We start from the raw sequence: 22,977 nt of genomic DNA, 5'->3' as shown, positions 1-22,977 counted from the left end.
CTTATCTCAAACATTTTTATGGTTTATGACAAAAAAACATAACTCAACTGTTGTGGTAACCTTATCAATTTGATATGGAAACCTTAACCCTCAGGGTTACCCTAGCACACATGTAAATGCTACATATAAAGCAATTTCACGTTGGGTAACTTGTTTGCTAATGTAACCTTTCTCTTTTCCACAAAGTTCATTAGTGAATGGTTAACAAAATCTCTTTAATTGATTGAGGTTCAGCTAAAATCAGTTTACCCAGGCTAATGCAAACTCAGCCTTTGACCAATCAGCGCACATGTTTTACTGTTTTTATTTTATAAAGCAAATTAAAACACAAAAAATTTATTGCAATGATAAAGATATTTCTGTAGTAGAATTAATCGAACATATTGCTACGCAAAATGTTGCCATTTACGAGTAGAAATTACTATCTATTTTGATGCACCATGTTTAGTTCTGTGCACAGGAGATGGGCCACAGCGCCGACTATTTTTACCAGTTCAGAATTGATAAGCCGCAGCTGGAAAACTGGAATTTTCACAGCACTAACCATGTTGACTCATGATTTTATTTTCAAAGATCATAAGCATTAAAATTCATCATTTAATTTTTTAGTGAAAATGGTAAAGACAAATTTAGTATTTTCGACTGTTACATTGATCACATTTCTTGGTCTTGCCAAGGTATTTAACTTCAAATATCCATTTCTTTTCTTACTTAAATGATTTTGATGTATTTTTAGTTGTTGTAGTAGTAATATTTAATTAGTTTATTTTTTACTCGCAATTTTTGAATAGAACCTGAATTAAGAAAATCAATTACTTTTGTTATGTTAGGAGAAGATGTATTTTTTACCTAAACTATCTTTTTATCAGTCATAGATATTAGCTAAATTTCAATTTCAGGAACAATAATATCTCCACCTGATGGTCAAAAATTTGTATTTTTGCCTGGATCTTCTCACAATATAACTTGGACATTAAATAAGATTGGAAACTTTCTTTTTCGGAGCTGGACCTTTAGGACATTTGACACTCCTTCTTCTGCAGCTCAAGTAATTGTAAGAATAATTGATGATAAAAAACCACATTATCGTACATCAGTCCTTAAGTCTTTGGGTTTAGATGTTGAAGTTTTTAAACCTGCAACTCTAATGTTAAAGAATGTTACTCAAAGTTACATTGGTGTTTATAAATTTTCTATCCATGCTCCTGATCCCTTTGGCTCATCTGTTGAAGTGTTTATTGCAAGTAAGTTGTATTAATTATTTTAAACTTAGCAGCGGGGTTATCCAAGCCTTTCATGTAATCTGAGTAGCTGTAGCATCGGGCGTAATTATACGATATATGACCGCAGTCTGGAATCCTATAGCTAAATACTTGAGCCGTTGAGCGAAGACAAATACGAAGACTTGTTTTGTTCTGTTTTAATTTAAAAAAGAAACTATAGGGTATCTTTTGATTTGAATAATCTATGTTAAAGTGTTTGTATCACAGATTTTACTACATTTGAGTATAGGACAAAAAATTAGTTATTGATACCACTTTTGATTTTTGTGGTATAAAATTTGATATCAATTGATCAACTGGTAATATCACTATTATGTCTCGCCGAACAAAGAACAGTCTATCCACGCTTACAGATGTTGATGTTAAAAGCTTGATTCTGAATTTGCCCAAAACAGATGAAACGAAAGAAAAAGATATTCCACCAGAAAGATCTGCCAAAGATAACGGAAACAAGACGAAAGAAAATAGAACGTGCACCGAACTTTATGATAAAGAAGCAAAATTTCGCGCGCACGTGGTTGATGTCGAGACATTTGTTTTAACAAAGTAAATGGTTTGAACCCGGGAGTATCGTTACATGTTTGTAAATGTAGATCGTCCAGGTTGGCATAGTCCTGAGAAAGACTGTTTTTGTTGTTGCTGACTGACGTTTCGACAACCTTAGCGGTAGTCATCTTCAGAGTCTGAATTCCTAAAGCGCATTATAGCAGACATTTGTGCTCTCCGAGTTTCTGCAGGAAAGTAAATATCAATGACACATTTAGAAAATAATAAACGGATATTATCTTCAGCAAACTTGTTAATCACACTTTCAATGTCAGAAATAATTTCTGCATAAATTTGCATCAAAGCCAAGCAAATTAAAAGCTCTTCTATCATAAAGCTCCTTTGATAGGTTCTTAGATTCCTCAGTGCTGAAATTCATGTCTCACATTCATTACCTAAAATACAAAGATTAACTTTAATATTTTCAAATCCTGGAAATGATACATGCTTCAGTGTTTTGACGATGTTGTCCGGAAAAGGCCCATTGTACGTTTTCCAAGCTACACCTGACAATTGAGATCGTTCATTATCCAAAATTGGAGAAGTAGAAACATGTGGTTCCATTTTCCTCCCATGTAAGTTCCAACATGTCGCCTAAATTTACCTACAGCATCATTCCAATGACGAAAGGGTGAACATTTAGTCTTGAGCATTTACTTGGGAATTTGTGTCCAAAAAGCACACATCATAAGCAATAAACACGATCTTCTTTTGATGAATAACACAGCCAAAAAAAATGTTCGAGCCATTCATATCTCAACGATTTCTTAGTTCCTCGCCTAAAGAAGGTAAAATGTAATTATCAACCGGTTTGAAAGCATGTTCTTCTTGGACAAAAGAGAGAGTTGAATATAGATTCAAGCCTGCTGTCCACAATCAGGAAAGTAAGTGAAGTTTTAGTCTTCAACACAGAAGAAATGGCTAAAATGCAAAGACAAGATCAACACTTACAAAACCAGAATCTGGATAGTCTCGTGATAGTCTCGTCAAAGGTAAAATATTCTTCAAGGTGTTGTTGAATTCTTCATGCTGTTCAACGACCTCTTTGACGTCACAATAAAAAGCACCATGCTCTTAGTTTGGTTTTCAATATTATTTGAAGCGTTGCTCTTCTGTTGTAGCCTAATGAATACAGGGTACTTGGCACGTCCAAAAAGAGACCTCTCTGTTTCGTTTGTAGATAAAAGCAATTTGCTTAAATTAATAATTTCTTTGGAAATCCGTTTGAAAGAAATATTGACTCTTTCTTCGTGGCTTTTCAATTCATTTTCAGACCCCAAGTCAGCATAATTCAAATGACAGCACATGTTATGAAAAACACTATTTGGTATGATCTTGCATGTTGTTCAATAGTCAGCTGGCTTCAATAATGTCTTCAGTATTTGTTTTGTTGTTTTGTCTTCACTATTTCTATAGTGAAATGTTTTTGTTGTACCTGTTTACTTATATATGTTCCGCTCGTCGTTTTACATGCTTATTCGTTTTACCGAATGCCCTTATTTGACTTTGCCACAAACTTTCGTAAGTGAAATCAGTCAATGAAGTTCTTTCATCACTTTTTTATACTTCCACTGTCTGAACTTTCGTTGATTTCAATGAATGGCAATCTTCTATTTGTCACAACAAGTACACGGTCAGAAGCATAGCGATGGTTTCTATGAATTTTGCGACTAGTCTTACAATGAAGATGGTAAAGGTCACTTACCAATCTCATGCAGCATTTGTAACTGCGTTCGATATTAACCACGCTAGACTTTGCATTTCTTGCTCTTTCAATCCACTTGATTTCAGACGTTTAAACATCCATTTGACAAACAACATATGTATGTAATGAAAAGGTCATTTGTGGCTACAAGGATGGATTTACTATCTCCACAAAGTTCTTCTTTTACAGGATGTGTATCGATCAATGAGTTGTGATGCACTCCTACCAAAAATGTGTTTGAATAGTGGAACTTATAATTTCTCATTGTTTACTTGCTTACAAGTTAAAGCATCAATAATTTCATACCTACCGACCTTTGACAACGCGCCATTGCCTGATATGCACTCCTCTGTCAAACGGTTGGAGGATTTGATCAATTTGTTTTGCTGTGTCTTAACTTTCTAAAACAGTTCTTTTCCGAACTCTTGATTTTTTCTTTGTTTTTTTCTGGTTAGTTTTTCTGGTTAGTTTTTTTCTCGGTTTTATCTTGGGTTTCGTGGTTTTTTATTTGGTTTCAGTCCATTCACCATGGCAATTGCTCTCCTATAGTTAATAAAACTTATGTAAAATGTTGCTTTCCTAAATTCCTAATGGGGGTTGCTATGTTTAAAACAACTTGATTTTATTTATCAATTACTTTTCACCATATATTCATTTTCTTTATTTTGAATACTGACTGAAAATTTTCTGTTTTTGTTTTCAGCTAAACCAAATGTGATAATTAATTGTTCAAATCCTCTGGTTGTGAATGAAGGTGATAATGTGTCATGTGTATGTAGAGGTGAAGGAGGTAGCCCTCCTGCTAATGTCACATGGTTTGATAAAGATAACAACATAATTGGTGATGTTGGAGTTGTAAGTAAGACATTAGTAATCACTAATGTTACATTGAATGATGGTGGAAATTACACATGTAAAGCACAAAGTTATAATGATCCACGTTTTAGAGATGAAAAATCTATTGAAGTAACAGTGAAAGCTACTTGTAAGTTTTGTAAGAAAGCATTTCAGATCTCATTATAAACGTTTGACATTTAGGCATCAATGCCCTCTTTGCTGCCTGCTGCGCTGACGTATGCATCTGTCGTCACCTAGCTTTTAACTTTGCCTATTGCATATCCTCATTAAATAGGTTATCAAAAGCCTTAGACGACTATGATTTGTTTATAGCTCTTCGAAGACCAACGATAGTTGTTTAGGCTTCATAATAAGTCAATATTGTTTATGTCTAGTCGGTCACGCGATTGACTTTCAAAATTTCAAAATTTATTATTAATATGCATCTTGAAATTTGAGTGATTATTGTTACGTTGTTGTTCTTTTGCAACATCAAAGTCTTTTTCACAAATAAGATTTTCAATAAGCAAATTGGTTGTTAATGCAGCGGTTTAATGCAAAATCTCATTGGATAGCAGTTTAGTGGAAAATTTCCACTAATCTGGACTTTTAGCCAGTGATAAGCGGGCTTTCTGCTGGCTTGTGACTGGTTAGGGCATTGATCCAGCAGTCCTAAGAAAATGCACCTAACACTAACGACTACTCTCATTATAAATTTTCTTTTTCATAACTAATTTAAGAAAGGAATATTTTCTGTTTTAAATTTCAGTGAAACCAAAGGTAGTAATTCATTGTTCAACTCCTCTGGTTGTGAATGAAGGTGATAATGTATCATGTGTATGTAGAGGTGAAGGAGGTATCCCTCCTGCTAAAGTCACATGGTTTGATAAAGATAACAATATAATTGGTGATGTTGAGTTGTAAATAAGACATTAGTAATCACTAATGTTGCAGTGAATGATGGTGGAAGTTACAGATGTAAAGCACAAAGTCATAATGATCCACGTTTTAGAGATCAGAAGTCTATTGAAATAGTAGTGCAATGTAAGTCTTCAACTTCTATATTTATACTTTTGTTGCTATAGATGTTTTAGTTTTCAAATACGTTACTGTGGAAGTGTGTGTGTGAATATTAAATTTTATTTTTAGACCGACCACGACAAACCAATATTACCATCATTCCAATGCCAGCCACAAAAGGTCAAAGTGTGACAATATCCTGTGAGTCAGATGGGCATCCTGAACCAACCTACACCATTTACCACAATGATAACACCTCTGTTGTCAGCAATGAAAAAACACACACCATTCAGTCCGTCAACTTCAGTGATGCTGGTTCGTATCGTTGTGAAGCAAAGAATAAACTGGGAAATGATTCATCTCAAGTGAAAAATCTCACTGTCAACGAAGGTAAAATTAAGAGCCTCAGTTTATCACTTGTTGGACTTTTATTTTGCATTATGTACGAACTTTCTTGGTAGCAAAAGGTGAAAGACCGATGTTTATCTTATTGTAATTAGCATTAGACTTCTTGAATGCGCTTGAATACCCTTATAACAATAAAATTTCACTAAACAACGAAGATTGCTCTGATTACATAACTTTTTACTGGCTCGTGTGGTAAAGCAAAGACTGGCAATGTCTGCATGCTGCATTAACCATAACGATTATTACTTGGCGTGAATTGCTTAAATGACTGGAATTTCAAATTAGCAAATTTTCACGATTTGGTGGCACGCATTTCAATATTGAAGGAATTTCAATATTGGAATCATTCTCATTTGAACAAATTTTGTAATTGTGCTAGCTCCTATATCAAGCTCATTCAGTCTATCGCCGTCGATAATTACGTCATCGATGACGTTTACCTTTACGTCATCAATTAGTTCCACTCCCACTAATAACGGTAACTTTTTTAACGTTTTTTTCTTTAATTCTTTCATGTGGAACATCATTTATGGAGAGTGTGTCTCACCATTTGTTTTTTAAACTTTTTTTATTAATTTATCAATTTACGTATGACCTGACACTAACTTTAGTGTGTATTGTGAATTTTATTTTTTTTTGCATATCGCATTGTTTCATTCTGGCTATTTCAAACTATTTGCTAGACCTATTTAAAAAGCTATTGATTAATGTTTGAATTTGGGGTCGTCAAGAAGACTGTTTGATAAAATTTATCAAAGTTCACAACTCTTTATTTAAGTTAGCCAAAATACTTCTACAAGCAAAGATAATGGTAACAATAATTTTACAGTTATAGATGATGATGATGATGGACCAAATATTGCTCTGATTGTTGGTATTGCTGTTGGAGCGGTTTTCCTTGTCGCCATTATAGTTGTTGTCATTTTCTGCTGTCGTAAATAAAAGCAAAGTAAGTTCAGCTTGGTAGCGTTGCATGAAATTTTAATCCAATCTGTATTGACGCTTTATTTTAAACCGGATTTGCAATTCTATATTGTCCCCAAATTTTGTAAAATTTTCTTTCATTTAAGATTCTAAGCTAATGGTAAAACAATGTAAATACAACGATTAAAAGAAATTATAGAACATTACTTTTGTACTTTTAATTTCTGAATTTGTTTTCGTGACTTGTTGGGCTTAGTGTTCTGGTTTTAAACAGTTCTTTTAAGAACTATTACGTCATTATTTTAACCATTCACCATGGTATTTGCTCTTTTTTAAACAATTTTAAATTCTAATATACCCGATTAAAAAGAGCAAAGTCGTCTGACGTCATCCATGTACAGTCCTTTGCTAAACAGAAGTTTGCAGTCCAACCATCTGAATTGAAGTCGCTTAGGTTGAAATGGTGAAGTTAAAGGACAACTTGGTTATTTGTCATTTGATTCACTGTTTAACGAAATCAAAATTTCTCAGTGATGCATGCCCCTGGGACTCGTCAAGAACATTCTCAATCTAGCCACGTTTGGTATTTTCAACTAAAGACTGCAGGATAAGATCATTGGTAAGATAGATAGGGTAAGCAGGGGGGTGGATCAAGCTTTCCCAGGGCCCTGGCGATTCCAAAGTCCCCCATCTGGAATTCTTTGTAGACAAAGTATAAGAAATTTTTAATTGTGCATTAAAATTGTGAAAATTACTAAGAATATTTCAGCAAAAGCGATTTATACAGATGTTATTTTTCACAATGATTTTCTTACAAAATCCACTTGTGGATGCTCACCGTCTTCAAGAGCATTGTAATCAACTAGGAAATGGATATTGGCACAACGTGTCGAAGTATGCTTTCACAATTTATACATTCATCTAAAAGCACCATTAAGTCATATGTAAGGATAAAATTACAGAATAAAGATTGTGTGGCTGGTATTCTGTTTTAAAACAACTCTGGGTAATTTGCGTGGCTTGTCATGAGAGAGGTTTTGATAAAATATGATCGCTCTGTTACATATGACAGCGTTGTCACAGCGTTTACATTCTTTTCATTACTTATATAAATATTTGCGCAACATGAGACCCGGAAATAATGTGAAATAAGGAAAATTAGCTGGTTTATTCAAGAAATACGAGAAGATTTTTCCCAGCTTAGTTACTTCAGTATTGTTTAAGGTAAAGTGAATCATTTAAAATGTTATCAAATATTGACTGTTCAGTTCATTTGTAAATAATTTTATTGACATTTCACGGAATTTCCTGTGGATTAAGAGTTGTCTGAGTTGTATCATAGTGGAAAGTACGCCAGTACTTCTGCAAAGTACAAAACGATGTATAAACACAACGTTTTCCAACGAAACTTTTGTAAGTTTTTACTGATGCTCTTGTTCCTTGAATATTATGGGAAATTAAAAATATACATAAAATATAAAGGAATACATCATATATTTATGTAGCAGTTCTGTGATTTTACTTAAGTTGCATCTTCACCTTAACCTTTATAGACAGAATACAAGATGGCAAAGTTTGGCTTCCTTTCATTTGTTTTGCTCTGTTGGATTTCATCTTGTCAAGGTATTTATTATTTTATTAGATTATTAAAGAAGTTAATGATTATTTTTGTTAAATAAAACTGTGGAATTTCTTAGAAATTTAAGCTAAATTGACTAAAATACTTGCTGGTTTTAATTTCTCATGTGTACACAATAACACTTATCGTAGCCAGTTCTCCATTTAAACATAATCCAAAAGCAATATCTTGCAGTATTTTCATCTTTTAAATACATGCACATAATGGCTATTTAGCAAAGAAGTAAGAATATCTCATTTACAATAGGGTAATTGACATTTTTTGCAGTAAATAATGATAGCACCTATGCTTGTACAATAATACCAAATGTGTTTCACCATTATAAAATATGTTGCTCTATGCGGGCTGTAGTGCAATTATGAATCTAAATTATAAATTATTAAATATTTATATGCCAGCTTTTATTATTTATCAATTGATACTCATACCAATGTGTGAAGAATGTTTAATTGCCCATGACTTTATTCATACACCAATGCACTAAATCTTCTGTTAATTAGAAATTGACCTTGATCATTTAATTTCAAGGTTCATCACTTCTAGCAATTTTAGCTTCTTATGTAGCATTGCTTTTTTTGCTTAGAAAGATCACATTTGGCCCTGATGTACTAAAACTATTTTGTAATCATTCAGTTCAATTTTAAAAGGAAAAAAACTTGTTTGTAAATTTAAAAAACCTGCTTATCAGTTTCACAAATTTTTTTGTGAATCCTGGGACTGTAGGGTTTTCATAATTTTTCTCAAGTACTTCATTATAGTTGGAAACTGATTGCTGTCTTTTGATATCTGGTTAAAGTAATGTTCATCTTTTACATTCTAGTTAAATTTCCGCACTTCGACTTTCAATCAGTAATTAGCATGTGTCCTGCTTTATTTTCATGTAAGTTTTATTTGTATATGCAAGTTCTTCAATTTTAGCAGATAGTTATCATTCGTTGATAAAAAATGTTTTGATTTAATATTTTTCCAAAGTCTGGCAGTATATTTTATATCACAAACAACTTCTGCCAGAGTGTTTTGCTGGAGTTAAACAGACTCGGCTCCAGGAGGCAAAAATAGGCCAAAGCTCCTTTGCAATTTGCATTATCCGTTGCATTGCTAGTTTTGTTTTACAGTGAAGTTTTAACATAATTTGAAAGCTTCAGAGAGTTTCCCTAATTATTTATGTTGTTAATCATTGCTTTTATAGTTAGTGACAGGCTTGTTATCATTGTAGCATGTTGCTTTTCAATTTGCAAACTTTAAAGAAACACTAAATTGCCACACTTTAGATAAGTTATGGAGTCACCAGCAAACAATGGAGGTTTTGTTTTTGTTAGACAGTAAGGCCAATCGTTAATGTTCAGTACAAAACGTAATGGCCCTAAAATACGTAGAATCTTGTGGCACTTTACACTTAATAAATTTTTATGATAACTAAAGTCTATTTATTTGGCATTTCTGTTATCGAATATGAAATATTTGCTATGTCATGCTATTTGCAATCCTTCTGAGTTGAAAGATTAAACATAAGTTTGAAATTAATCTCAATTGGAACAAATCGTTGGCAATTAAGTCCTATCAAAATGTTATGAAGACAAGAGTAAAAACAAAACTACACAGGCTTAATACAGTTGTATAATTTTCAATGCTATCTGATTTTTCAGTAAACGTTGGAAAGACAATTGTTAAAAATAGTAATTATCTCAAAAATGGTTTGCATTTAAAATAGTAATGAATTTATAGTTAAAATTGGAGAGATTTCTTGAGGATGTTGCTTATTTTCGCTTTTACGAAATGAAATAACTTTGGGATTTCACTAAAGATGTTTTCGTAAAGTTTCTTATAAATTCTCGTATATTTTTATGTACTTTAAATAAACATTTAAATTATTTCAAAACCATATGTACGCACTTTGTACCTATTTTTATTCATTTATCTTTCATTTCTGATCATAGGAGTAATTCTATCACCTCCTCCTGCCAATAGTTTTACATTTTTACCTGGAGAAACAGAAAATATAACGTGGACATTTGATGATGATTTAAACGATTTGGCCAGTAGAAATTGGCTTTTTACGGGTAGTAGTACTGGTTCACAATCAACACTGTTGGCCACTGTCACTCTGGATTTGTCAGTGATAAATCTTAATGATCCAATTCTTCCAAATTATGACGTCTACAAACCTTCAACGCTGCGATTAAGAAATATCACTCATAGTTATGATGGAACCTATGAGTTTCAATTAACAAGAAGGGGCAGTGCGTCATCTTCTTTTATATCTAAAGTCAGAGTTTTCGTTGCAAGTAAGTCGTCCTTTTTTATTATTTTATATTCTTATCAGTTTTAGAAATTTATATTTTTCATTTGAAAATTAATTAAAGCAATACATCTATTCAGTTAGAAACGTAGAAAAATAATTAGACCAGTGGTTGCAACGTTAGGGGACTAAGAAATTCAAACCATGTGCATGCGTCGTATGGCTCATGTTATTGGTTGATTACGAAATCATGGGTTAAAGTGTATATTAGCTACCAGAGGCGGTTCTAGAATTTTTCAAACGTCATCCATAAAACAGCGGACGCCGGAAATCCTCCCTTTGGAAATTTTGAAACATAAGGTTCTAGAAATGCAATTTCAAGCATTTTGGAATACCTTAACTGACAATTTTTGCAGGGTTACAAAGTGAGCGAAATCGCCGTTGGTAAAAATCAATGATAATAATCAATGCTCTTCCTCATGTTGACTACATCATTCTTCAAAGTGGTTATCAAATGAAAACCATCCATAACATCATAGTTTCTCTATGCAACAATTGCGTACTGGAAAAGTAGCATCCAGAATCTTTTTGGTAAAAACTAGCGCAACAATAAAACGAAATTAAGTGACTCATGAAAGTAAGTGAAGCATCAGCAGCAAGGGAAGGCTTTACATCGTCGTTTACATTGTTTATCATGTCCTGAAGAGTGTCGATTAAAGGGATAAACGTTTCAACGTTTCAAGAATGTAAACTCGCTGAACCCATCTGGTTTTACAAAAACTTACCAGTTTTGCCTTCTTGGTCTGAACATCTGACTTTTTCACGTGCTCAGCAAAGGGCATGTTGCGTATCTGTGATATGTTGATAAAATTGGCAGCTTGACAAACAACAGATAACATGTTATTAATTTCAACGTTAGAAAGAGTCTTACAGACAGATGAATTTAGTCCATGACTTTAACAGTGAGTGTTTAAATTGCATTCATTAAAGAATCAACAAATCGTTGAACAAGGGGCAACTGTTCTTTTTCAGAAGAATCGCAGCTTCATCTGCAATGATAGAATAATATCTATTTTTTATCTCCTTCGATATTACTTGATCAAAACAATTGATGATTTTTTTTGGCTTGTCTTGGCAATATTCGTTTATGCTTGTCACATTTAAACAAATGATTTTCCAAAGTTTGATCACCAGCTCTAACTCTAAAATTTTAACATTCAACAAAATTTTGTTGCTAGCAGTTGGATAAACTGGATTAATCGCCCGCTTACCACAGTATTGTTTCCATTTTGATAAAATTTCTTTGTATTGTTTTGGTGTACCAATCCGCCAGGCTGCCTCCATGATGTTGATTTCCAAAACAGCTTCGCATTTTTTCTGCGTTATATCGTTTAGGGAAAGTAGTTTATGTAACGTGGGTTTTATAATGATGCCCAACGTCTAAATGATAGCTCACAGGTTGTGTGGTCTAATAGCGCATGAGCATCCGTGTTAAGTTTGGTTACTTCATCAACCTCGGACAATTTTATCTGCCTCCACTGGACAAGCATTTCTGTCGATTGTGCTAGAATGGCCCCGACCTTTACCAGGATTTTCTAGACTGCCGAATAGTAATCAGTATATCTGTTGTGTTTTTAGAAAAATATAAAAATATCATTCGTACGATAAAAACAGTTTTTACCATCATAAGAAATGATGTAACAGACATTTCAACATTTCATGGTTAAAAATATTTTTGTTCTACACTGCATTGTTGTTAGATAGTGTTTATGTAAAACGATGTCTTCAATTTGTCTTCTCTTTTTTTAGTAAAACCAAATGTTGCAATTAGTTGTTCAACTCCTCTGGTTGTGAATGAAGGTGATAATGTATCATGTGTATGTAGAGGTGAAGGAGGTAACCCTCCTGCTAAAGTCACATGGTTTGATAAAGATAACAATATAATTGGTGATGTTGGAGTTGTAAGTAAGACATTAGTAATCACTAATGTTACAGTGAATAATGGTGGAAATTACACATGTAAAGCACAAAGTTATAATGATCCACGTTTTAGAGATGAAAAATCTATTGAAGTAAAAGTGAAAGCTACTTGTAAGTTTGTAAGACAGCATTTCAGATCTCATTATAAACGTTTGTATAGGATATTGAATTTAATTTTATTCTTTACAGATCCACCACAACAAACCAATATCACCATCAGTCCAATGTCAGTAAAACAAGGTCAAACTGTGACAATAACCTGTGAATCAGATGGTTATCCTGAACCGACCTACACTATTTATCATAATGGTGCAGTTATCAGTAATAATAAGACATACATCATTCAATCTGTCAACTTCAATCACGCTGGTTCATATCGTTGTGAAGCAAAGAATAAACTGGGAAATGATTTATCTGATGTTAAAAATCTTACCATCATCAAAGGTAAAATTAAAATTTTACTTTCATCAATTTTTGAGATAGTTTCCTACATTGTACGTAAATCAGAATTATTTACGACTTGTCAATGTTCATCTTCAATTGATTTTCATTTGTACACGATAGTACAAGATTGCAAAAAAGGTCTTTAAAAGTCTTAACATAAAACTATCATAAAAAATGCTCTTTGAACTCCACAACACAGGCGTTGGTGCTTATTTTCCTATCCTTACTTCGCATGCTTTCAGGCACACGGCGCCGAAAGTTATTCTAGAGCGACCGTATGGAAAACAACTCACCATGTTTTGCATGGGAACAAAACAATGTTAACGAGTTTGAATCTGAAGTTTAGGGTGATCCATTTTTGCTTGAGGTTGTACATATCCTCTGTGACATAGGTCTCTCTATAATTGTGGTGCATTTTTGCTTGAGGTCCTACATATCCTCTGTGACATAGGTCTCTCTATAGTTGTGGTGCATTTTTGCTTGAGGTCGTACATATCCTCTGTGACATAGGTCTCTTTATAATTGTGGTCCATTTTTGCTTGAGGTTGTACATATCTTCTGTGACATAGACCTCTCTATAATTGTGGTGCATTTTTGCTTGAGGTTGTACATATCCTCTGTGACATAGGTCTCTCTATAATTGTGGTGCATTTTTGCTTGAGGTCGTACATATCCTCTGTGACATAGGTCTCTCTATAGTTGTGGTCCATTTTTGCTTGAGGTCGTACATATCCTCTGTGACATAGGTCTCTATAATTGTGGTGCATTTTTGCTTGAGGTTGTACATATCCTCTGTGACATAGGTCTCTATAATTGTGGTCCATTTTTGCTTGAGGTTGTACATATCCTCTGTGACATAGGTCTCTCTATAATTGTGGTGCATTTTTGCTTGAGGTCGTACATATCCTCTGTGACATAGGTCTCTCTATAATTGTGGTGCATTTTCGCTTGAGGTCGTACATATCCTCTGTGACATAGGTCTCTCTATAATTGTGGTGCCTTTTTGTGGAACAGCTTCAAAAACCTGAGTTCCTCTGTCATCATATTTTCATTTGAACAGCTCACAGGGTATTATGCATGTGGTAGTCGTCGTCGTTGTTATGATAGATAAAAATATACTTAGGTGTGATATGTTTTTGTTATCTGTCATTTGGTACTGTTTTTATTTAAAAATTGGTCTTTATTGGCTCAAAATGATATAAGTTTTATTCGATTTTATAGTTTTATCTTTAATTTCTTGTAATAGGAAAAATTCTATCACCTCCCCCTGGCACAAGTTTTACATTTTTACCTGGAGAAACACACAATATAACGTGGACATTTGATGATGATTTAAATGATGTGGCCAGTAGAGATTGGTTTTTTACGGGTAGTAGTAATGGTTAAACAGCAATACGTTTGGCCACTGTCTTTCTGGATTTATCAGTGCAAAACTTTAATGAACCAATTCTTCCAAATTATGACGTCTACAAACCTTCAACGCTGCAATTAAGAAATATCACTCACAGTTATGATGGAACGTATGAGTTTCAATTGAGAAGAAAGGGCGATTCATTACCTAGTTTTATATCTAAAGTCAGAGTTTTTGTTGCAAGTAAGTTCTCCCTATTTTTATTATATTGTATTCTTATTAGTTTTAGAAATTTATATTTTTCATTTGAAAATTAATGAAAGCAATACATCTATTCAGTTAGAAACGTAGAAAAATAATTAGACCAGTGGTTGCAACGTTAGAGGACTAAGAAATTCAAACCATGTGCATGCGTCGTATGGCTCATGTTATTGGTTGATTACGAAATCATGGGTTGAAGTGTATATTGGCTACCAGAGGCGGTTCTAGAATTTTTCAAACTTCACCATAGAACAGCGGACGCCGGACATCCTCCCGTGGGAAATTTTGAAACATAAGGTGCTAGAAATGCGATTTCAAGCATTTTGGAATACCTTGACTGTCAATTTTTGCAGGGTTACAAAGTGAGCGAAATCGCCGTTGGTAAAAATCAATGATAATAATCAATGCTCTTCCTCATGTTGACTACATCATTCTTCAAAGTGGTTATCAAATGAAAACCATCCATAACATCAATAGTTTTTCCATGCAACAATTGCGTACTGGAGGAGTAGCATCCAGAATCTTTTTGGTAAAAACTAGCGCAACAATAAAATGAAATTAAGTGACTAATGAAAGTAAGTGAGAAGCATCAGCAGCAAGGGAAGGCTTTACCTCGTCGTTTACATTGTTTATCATGTCCTGAAGAGTGTCGATTAAAGGGATGAAAGTTCGAACGTTTGAAGAATGTAAACTCGCTCAACCCATCTGTTTTTACAAAAACTTACCAGTTTTGTCTTCTTAGTCTGATTATCTGACTTTTTCATGTGCTCAGCAAAGGGCATGTTGCGTATCTGTGATATGTTGTTGAAATTTGCAGCTTGAGAAACAACAGATAACATGTTATTAATTTCAGCGTTAGAAAGAGTGTTACAGACAGGTGAATTTAGTCGATGACTGAATGATGACTATAGAATAATATCTATTTTTTATCTTCGTCGATATTACCTGATCAATGCAAGTGATGATTTTTTTGTCTTCTCTGGGCAATATTCGTTTATGCTTGCCACATTCGAACAAATGATTTTCCAAAGTTTGATCACCAGCTCTAACTCTAAAATTTTAAGATTCAACAAAATTTTCAACATTGTTTTTAACTGAATAGCAACCAAACTCTGAGTGAAATTGAGTATTGTCACGATGACGTCGTAATCCAATGGCAATTAAGAAACACCAAAGCAAAACCTTTGTCAATAAGACAAAGTCCATATTTAGTCGACATGGAATTCTGGAAACTATAGTATGTGATAATCAGCCTCATTACTCATCGCAAGAATGCACAGTTTGCGTTAGACTACCATTTCACACATAACACCATAAGTCCGAGTTATTCACACTCAGGTGGATTACGTGAGATAAACAGTTCAGACAGTCAAAAACATTCTCAAGAAATGCAAAACGAATGGACAAGACCGACAATATCTCGCGCTGTTAGACTATCGTAACACCCCCATTGACGGTGTGAGCCCTGCGCAAGCCGCTTTGATCAACCATTCCTACTTTACAATGTAAGCTGTATCCCAAACCTATCGACCAAGCTCCATTTCACACTGCTCGTCAATAACTGCACTGCCAAGGCTTCGCAACAACTGAAAGAAGGTGAATGAGTGAGATTTCGCCAAGACTCGGTATGACCATGGACTCGCGAAACGATGATACGAAAGCATCAAACACCCAGAAGCTACATGGTAAAATGCGACTACGGAACAAAACACAGAAGAAATCGTAGGTACATACGAAAGACACTGGAAGAACCACCAGACCTCGACAACCTGGATGATGATAATACTCAAGATCTGAATTCAGATTCAGCTGCAAATGCTGCTACAAAGAATGCCCAATGGGGTTGGGGTTGTGTGGCAGAATGGTTTTCTTCCAAACTATAAAGATGACATTGCTTTCGAAAAACAAATTCTTAGTTATGGAATGTTTTCACTGCTCGCCATGTTGGTAGAAAATCTCCTATAGGTAAAAGAATCTGTATTGATTTTATGTTGTGTTCAGCGTAGGCCCTTTGAAGTTGCCTATCAACATGGCCGCTTTGACGTCATCACACGAAAGAGCTTCATTCTCTTTTTTCATCGTTAGTAGATAAAAGTAATTTGCTTAATAATTTCTTGCAAAATCTATTCGAAAGAAATATCCTTTTCAAGAAGTTATGGTCACTTTCTTTGAACTCATCCGATGACAATCTAAGTAGCATGCGTCAGCGTAATTCTTACCACAAAATTGGCAATAAAAACGTAGGACTTCTTATTGCGTTGCATTAATTGTGAAAGAAATATTTGCTATTTTCAGCTATTAGTTGGAAGTTTATCAAAGCTTTGTAATTTCAGAAAAATCCTTTAGACTTTATTTTTTCATTATGTTAAGGAGAAGATTGTTTCAGCGTCCATTTTCTTTATCATAATCAGTGAAATTTTTTTGCTTTTGTTTTCAGTAAAACCTACAGTGGTGATTAATTGTCCAACTCCTCTGGTTGTGAGTAAAGGTGATAATGTGTCATGTATATGTAGAGGTGAAGGAGGTAACCCTCCTGCTAATGTCACATGGTTTGATAAAGATAACACAACAGTTCGTGTGTTTGGAGTTAAAAATGCGACTTTAGTAATCCCTGATGTTAAAGTGAATGATAATGGAAGTTACAGATGTAAAGCACAAAGTTATGATGATCCAGGTTTCAGAGATCAAAAATCCATTGAAATACAAGTAAAATGTAAGTTTTGCAGATATATATTTTATCATCTATAGATGTTTAAAAACTTCGTCTTCAACTTTGTTATTATTGACGTGTGGTAAAATATGACTTTGGAATATTATACCCTTATTGTATGCTCCCAAGGAAAATAGTGAGTTTAGTTTTCCAAGAGTCTCAATACATTGCATGCGATTCGAGGGAAAACAAAGCTCAGTATTTCTAACGGAATCAAACATTAAGTGTTTTGTTATATATAGGAATAAAATTCATAGATTTTCACAGCTTTTAAATGAAATCAACGTCTCTTTCGGTGGAGATTTGTTCGTCGAGATTTTGTTGCAAAATGCTATAAGGGCGATCACATCATTTTTGGAGCACTTCTAAGGTTTTTCTCAATCTTTTTTTTCTATTACTAGTTGAATTTCGTTGCTTAATAAACTCGAGACTTGTAATTTTAGTTTTCGGCTCCATAGCTGTTTTATTTTTTATGATATTAAAATCAGCACGCAACAATTTTTCACTTGTTTCACGGACGGGAAACATTGCGTTTATTTTAAGTCATGTGACTACGAATGAACCAATCAAATTTGACATACACAGCACATACAACAATGAATTTTATTCTTTATAGATCCAACATTCCTCTTCCGGTTTTTACCCCAGCCCCACTGACACTTACATATTGTTTCTATCATGACTATTATTATGATTCTGTCTTTAATTTCAGTTAAACCAACAGTGTCGATTAACTGTTCATCTCCTCTGTTTGTGAATGAAAGTGATAGTGTGTCATGTGTATGTAGAGGTGAAGGAGGTAACCCTCCTGCTAATGTCACATGGTTTGATAAAGATAACAACGTAATTGGTGAATTTGGAGTTGAAAGTGCGACTTTAGTAATCACTGGTGCCTCACCAAATGATCGTGGAAGTTACAGATGTAAAGCTGAAAGTTTTAATGATCCACGTTTCATTGACGAAAAATCCATTGAAATAATAGTGAATTGTAAGTTGCGAACTTATATATTTAGTACTTTTGCAATAAAGTTTTCAAATTGTGAAATACGTAGAATTTTGAATTTTAAATTTTAGATCAACCAAGAAGTACGACCATAACCCTATCAAAAATAGATGCAAAAATTGGTGAAAGTGTGACAATAACCTGTGAATCAGATGGTTATCCTGAACCAACCTACACTATTTATCATAATGGTGCAGTTGTCAGTAATAATAAGACATACATCATTCAATCTGTCAACTTCAATAACGCTGGTTCATATCGTTGTGAAGCAAAGAATAAACTGGGAAATGATTCATCTGATGTTAAAAATCTTACTATCATCAAAGGTAAAATCAAAATTTTACTTCATCAATTTTTGGGCTAGTATTCTACATTGTACATGAACAAATTACGACTGTTCAGTTTCATCCCATTTGTACACGATAGTACAAGATTGTGCTGAACAATGAAGATAGTTATATATTTTTCTTTGTTGGCGAGATTTAGATTCGTTTTGCTGAAAGACTAACACTGTCAATTATGATTGACTCTTAAGCCTCACCTCATATGCCCCTTTCGCTGCCTACTGCGCTAACTTATGCATCTGTCGTCACCTAGCTTTTAACTTTGCCTATTGCATATCCTCATTAAATAGGTTATCAAGAGCCTTAGACGACTATGATTTGTTTATAGTTCTTCGAAGACCAACGATAGTTGTTTAGGCTTCATAATAAGTCAATATTGTTTATGTCTAGTCGGTCACGCGATTGACTTTCAAAATTTCAAAAATTATTATTAATATACATCTTGAAAGTTGAGTGATTATTGTTATGTTGTTGTTCTTTTCCAACATCAAAGTTTTTTTACAAATAAGATTTTCAATAAGCAAATTGGTTAACAATGCAGCGATTTAATGCAAAAATCTCATTGGATAGCAGTTTAGTGGAAAATTTCTACTAATTTGGACTTTTAGCAAGTGATGAGCGGGCTTTGTGCTGGCTTGTGACTGGTTAGGGCATCGATCCAATACTCCTAAGAAAATGCAACTAACACTAACGAATACTCTCATTATTAATTTTCTTTTTCATAACTAATTTAAGAAAGGAATATTTTCTGTTTTTAATTTCAGTGAAACCAAATGTGGTAATTAATTGTTCAACACCGCTGGTTGTGAATAAAGGTGATAATGTATCGTGTGTATGTAGAGGTGAAGGAGGTAACCCTCCTGCTAATGTCACATGGTTTGATAAAGATAACAACATAATTGGTGATGTTGGAGTTGTAAATAAGACATTAGTAATCACTAATGTTACATTAAATGATGGTGGAAATTACACATGTAAAGCACAGAGTTATAATGATCCACGTTTTAGAGATGAAAAATCTATTGAAGTAACAGTGAAAGCTGCTTGTAAGTTTATAAGACAGCATTTTAGATCTCATTATAAACTTTTACAGAATATTGAATTTTGTTAATTATATACAGATCGACCACAACAAACCAATATCACCATCAGTCCGATATCAGTTAGAAAAGGTCAAACTGTGACAATAACCTGTGAATCAGATGGTTATCCTGAACCAACCTACACTATTTATCATAATGGTGCAGTTATCAGTAATAATAAGACATACATCATTCAATCTGTCAACTTCAATAACGCTGGTTCATATCGTTGTCAAGCAAGAAATAAACTGGGAAATGATTCATCTGATGTTAAAAATCTTACTATCATCAGAGGTAAAATTAAAATTTACTTCATCAATTTTTGGGCTAGTATTCTGCCTTGTACATGAACAAATTACGACTGTTCAGTTTCATTCCATTTGTACACGATAGTACAAGATTGTGCTGAACAATGAAGGTAGTTATGTATTTTTCTTTGTTGGCGAGGTTTAGATTCGTTGTGCTGAAAGACTACCACTGTCAATTATGATTGACTCTTAAGCATACACCTCATATGCCCCTTTCGCTGCCTACTGCGCTGACGTATGCATCTGTCGTCACCTAGCTGTTAACTTTTCTTATTGCATATCCTCATTAAATAGGTTATCAAGAGCCTTAGACGACTATGATTTGTTTATAGTTCTTCGAAGACCAATGATAGTTGTTTAGGCTTCATAATAAGTCAATATTGTTTATGTCTAGTCGGTCACGCGATTGACTTTCAAAATTTCAAAATTTATTATTAATATACATCTTGAAAGTTGAGTGATTATTGTTATTTTGTTGTTCTTTTGCAACATCAAAGTCTTTTTTACAAATAAGATTTTCATTAAGACAATTGGTTAGTAATGCAGCGGTTTAATGCAAAAATCACATTGGATAGCAGTTTAGTGAAAAATTTCCACTGATCTGGACTTTTAGCGAGTGATGAGCGGGCTTACTGCTGGCTTGTGACTGGTTAGGGCATCGATCCAACACTCCTAAGAAAATGCACCTAACACTAACGAATACTCTCATTATTAATTTTCTTTTTCATAACTAATTTAAGAAAGGAATATTTTCTGTTTTTAATTTCAGTGAAACCAAATGTGGTAATTAATTGTTCAACACCTCTGGTTGTGAATGAAGGTGATAATGTATCATGTGTATGTAGAGGTGAAGGAGGTATCCCTCCTGCTAATGTCACATGGTTTGATAAAGATAACAACATAATTGGTGATGTTGGAGTTGTAAATAAGACATTAGTAATCACTAATGTTACATTGAATGATGGTGGAAATTACACATGTAAAGCACAAAGTTATAATGATCCACGTTTTAGAGATGAAAAATCTATTGAAGTAACAGTGAAAGCTACTTGTAAGTTTGTAAGACAGCATTTCAGATCTCATTATAAACGTTTACAGAATATTGAATTTTGTTAATTCTATACAGATCCACCACAACAAACCAATATCACCATCAGTCCAATGTCAGTAAAAAAGGTCAAAATGTGACAATAACCTGTGAATCAGATGGTTATCCTGAACCAACCTACACTACTTATCATAATGGTGCAGTTATCAGTAATAATAAGACATACATCATTCAATCTGTCAACTTCGATCACGCTGGTTCATATCGTTGTGAAGCAAAGAATAAACTGGGAAATGATTCATCTGATGTTAAAAATCTTACTATCATCAAAGGTAAAATTAAAATTTTACTTCATCAATTTTTGGGCTAGTATTCTACATTGTACAAGAACAAATTACGACTGTTCAGTTTCATCCCATTTGTACACGATAGTACAAGATTTTGCTGAACAATGAAGATAGTTATATATTTTTCTTTGTTGGCGAGATTTAGATTCGTTTTGCTGAAAGACTACCACTGCCAATTATGATTGACTCTTAAGCCTACATCTCATATGCCCCTTTCGCTGCCTACTGCGCTGACGTATGCATCTGTCGTCACCTAGCTGTTAACTTTTCCTATTGCATATCCTCATCAAATAGGTTATCAAAAGCCTTAGACGACTATGATTTGTTTATAGTTCTTCGATGACCAATGATAGTTTTTTAGGCTTCATAATAAGTGAATATTCTTTAGGTCTAGTCGGTCACGCGATTGAATTTTAAAATTTTCAAAAATTATTTTTAATATACATCTTGAAATTTGAGTGATTATTGTTACGTTGTTGTTCTTTTCCAACATCAAAGTCTTTTTTACCAATAAGAATTTCAATAAGCAAATTGGTTAATAGTGCAGCGGTTTACCGTCGATTTCAGTTAACTTTTCAAATGGCGGTTGCCAAGTTACTTTCTAATGTTGCCAACTACATTTCCAAATATGGAATATTCGATATGAACTTGTCATATACCATGAGGATATTGAATTTAATTTTATTCTTTACAGATCGACCACAACAAACCAATATCACCATCAGTCCAATGTCAGTAAAAAAAGGTCAAAATGTGACAATAACCTGTGAATCAGATGGTTATCCTGAACCAAACTACACTATTTATCATAATGGTGCAGTTATCAGTAATAATAAGACATACATCATTCAATCTGTCAACTTCAATCACGCTGGTTCATATCGTTGTCAAGCAAAGAATAAACTGGGAAATGATTCATCTGATGTTAAAAATCTTACTATCATCAAAGGTAAAGTTAAAATCTTACTTTCATTAATTTTCGAGAGAGTTTGCTGCATTGTACGTAAATCAGAATTATTTACGACTTGTCAATGTTCATCTTCAATTGACTTGCATTTGTACACGATAGTACAAGATTGTAAAAAAGTCTTTTTTGCAAATGAAAATTTTCATAAAGTAAATTGCTTTATGAAGCAGCGGCCAAAAATCTCATTAGTTACCAAATTAGTGGGAAAATTCCATTAATCTGGACTTTTACTGACTAGCGCGCTGTGCGCTTGTTGGTAAATGACTTAGACATGGCCATTCTTACGCTAGTCGTAGTTCGGCCGTCTAAAATTGTGATCGTACTCAAATTGTAAATCAGCTACTGCGCATGCTCTATGGACTCAGACTGTTTCACCCGGATCCGTGGCATCAAATTTTGCCTTTTTTATCGTTCTTTTTATCGTTGTGAAGGAAGTTTACACTGGGCAAAGATTTGATGTTAAGAATTTCGCTATCAACCAAGGTAAAAAGATGGAGCTTCACTCTTTCACTTGAATTGTTCTTTTTGGTC

General features: G+C 33.8%; 3 protein-coding genes across 6 annotated transcripts in view; 2 read left to right on the top strand and 1 right to left on the bottom strand.

Annotated features, from left to right (window-relative positions):
- The window catches only part of LOC124451719, a 98,916-nt gene that overhangs the window by 12,688 nt on the left and 63,251 nt on the right, over positions 1 to 22,977 (bottom strand). The window lies entirely within an intron of this gene.
- The window catches only part of LOC124451703 (carcinoembryonic antigen-related cell adhesion molecule 6-like), a 93,311-nt gene that overhangs the window by 27,393 nt on the left and 42,941 nt on the right, over positions 1 to 22,977 (top strand). Inside the window, exons 3-6 of the mRNA XM_047002321.1 lie at positions 900 to 1,244; positions 4,238 to 4,519; positions 12,771 to 13,025; positions 14,272 to 14,619. Of these exons, the coding sequence (XP_046858277.1) occupies positions 900 to 1,244; positions 4,238 to 4,519; positions 12,771 to 13,025; positions 14,272 to 14,411 (1,022 nt within the window). The 3' untranslated portion in view covers positions 14,412 to 14,619. The remainder of the gene's footprint in view (positions 1 to 899; positions 1,245 to 4,237; positions 4,520 to 12,770; positions 13,026 to 14,271; positions 14,620 to 22,977) is intronic.
- LOC124451682 (carcinoembryonic antigen-related cell adhesion molecule 5-like) overlaps positions 7,416 to 22,977 on the top strand; it is a 60,611-nt gene continuing 45,049 nt past the window's right edge. For all 4 annotated transcript variants that reach the window (XM_047002283.1, XM_047002287.1, XM_047002286.1 and 1 more), the window contains exons 1-10: positions 7,416 to 7,947; positions 8,277 to 8,346; positions 10,300 to 10,647; positions 17,075 to 17,212; positions 18,198 to 18,335; positions 18,422 to 18,676; positions 19,459 to 19,740; positions 19,816 to 20,070; positions 20,854 to 21,135; positions 22,174 to 22,428. In XM_047002283.1, the coding sequence (XP_046858239.1) occupies positions 8,289 to 8,346; positions 10,300 to 10,647; positions 17,075 to 17,212; positions 18,198 to 18,335; positions 18,422 to 18,676; positions 19,459 to 19,740; positions 19,816 to 20,070; positions 20,854 to 21,135; positions 22,174 to 22,428 (2,011 nt within the window). In that variant the 5' untranslated portion in view covers positions 7,416 to 7,947; positions 8,277 to 8,288. The remainder of the gene's footprint in view (positions 7,948 to 8,276; positions 8,347 to 10,299; positions 10,648 to 17,074; positions 17,213 to 18,197; positions 18,336 to 18,421; positions 18,677 to 19,458; positions 19,741 to 19,815; positions 20,071 to 20,853; positions 21,136 to 22,173; positions 22,429 to 22,977) is intronic.

Source organism: Xenia sp. Carnegie-2017, unplaced genomic scaffold (genome assembly GCF_021976095.1).
Source record: "Xenia sp. Carnegie-2017 unplaced genomic scaffold, XeniaSp_v1 HiC_scaffold_24, whole genome shotgun sequence".
Classification (NCBI taxonomy): Eukaryota; Metazoa; Cnidaria; class Anthozoa; order Malacalcyonacea; family Xeniidae; genus Xenia; species Xenia sp. Carnegie-2017.
The sequence above is the reverse complement of the archived record's forward strand: the minus strand, read 5'-3'. Positions and strand labels throughout refer to the sequence as shown.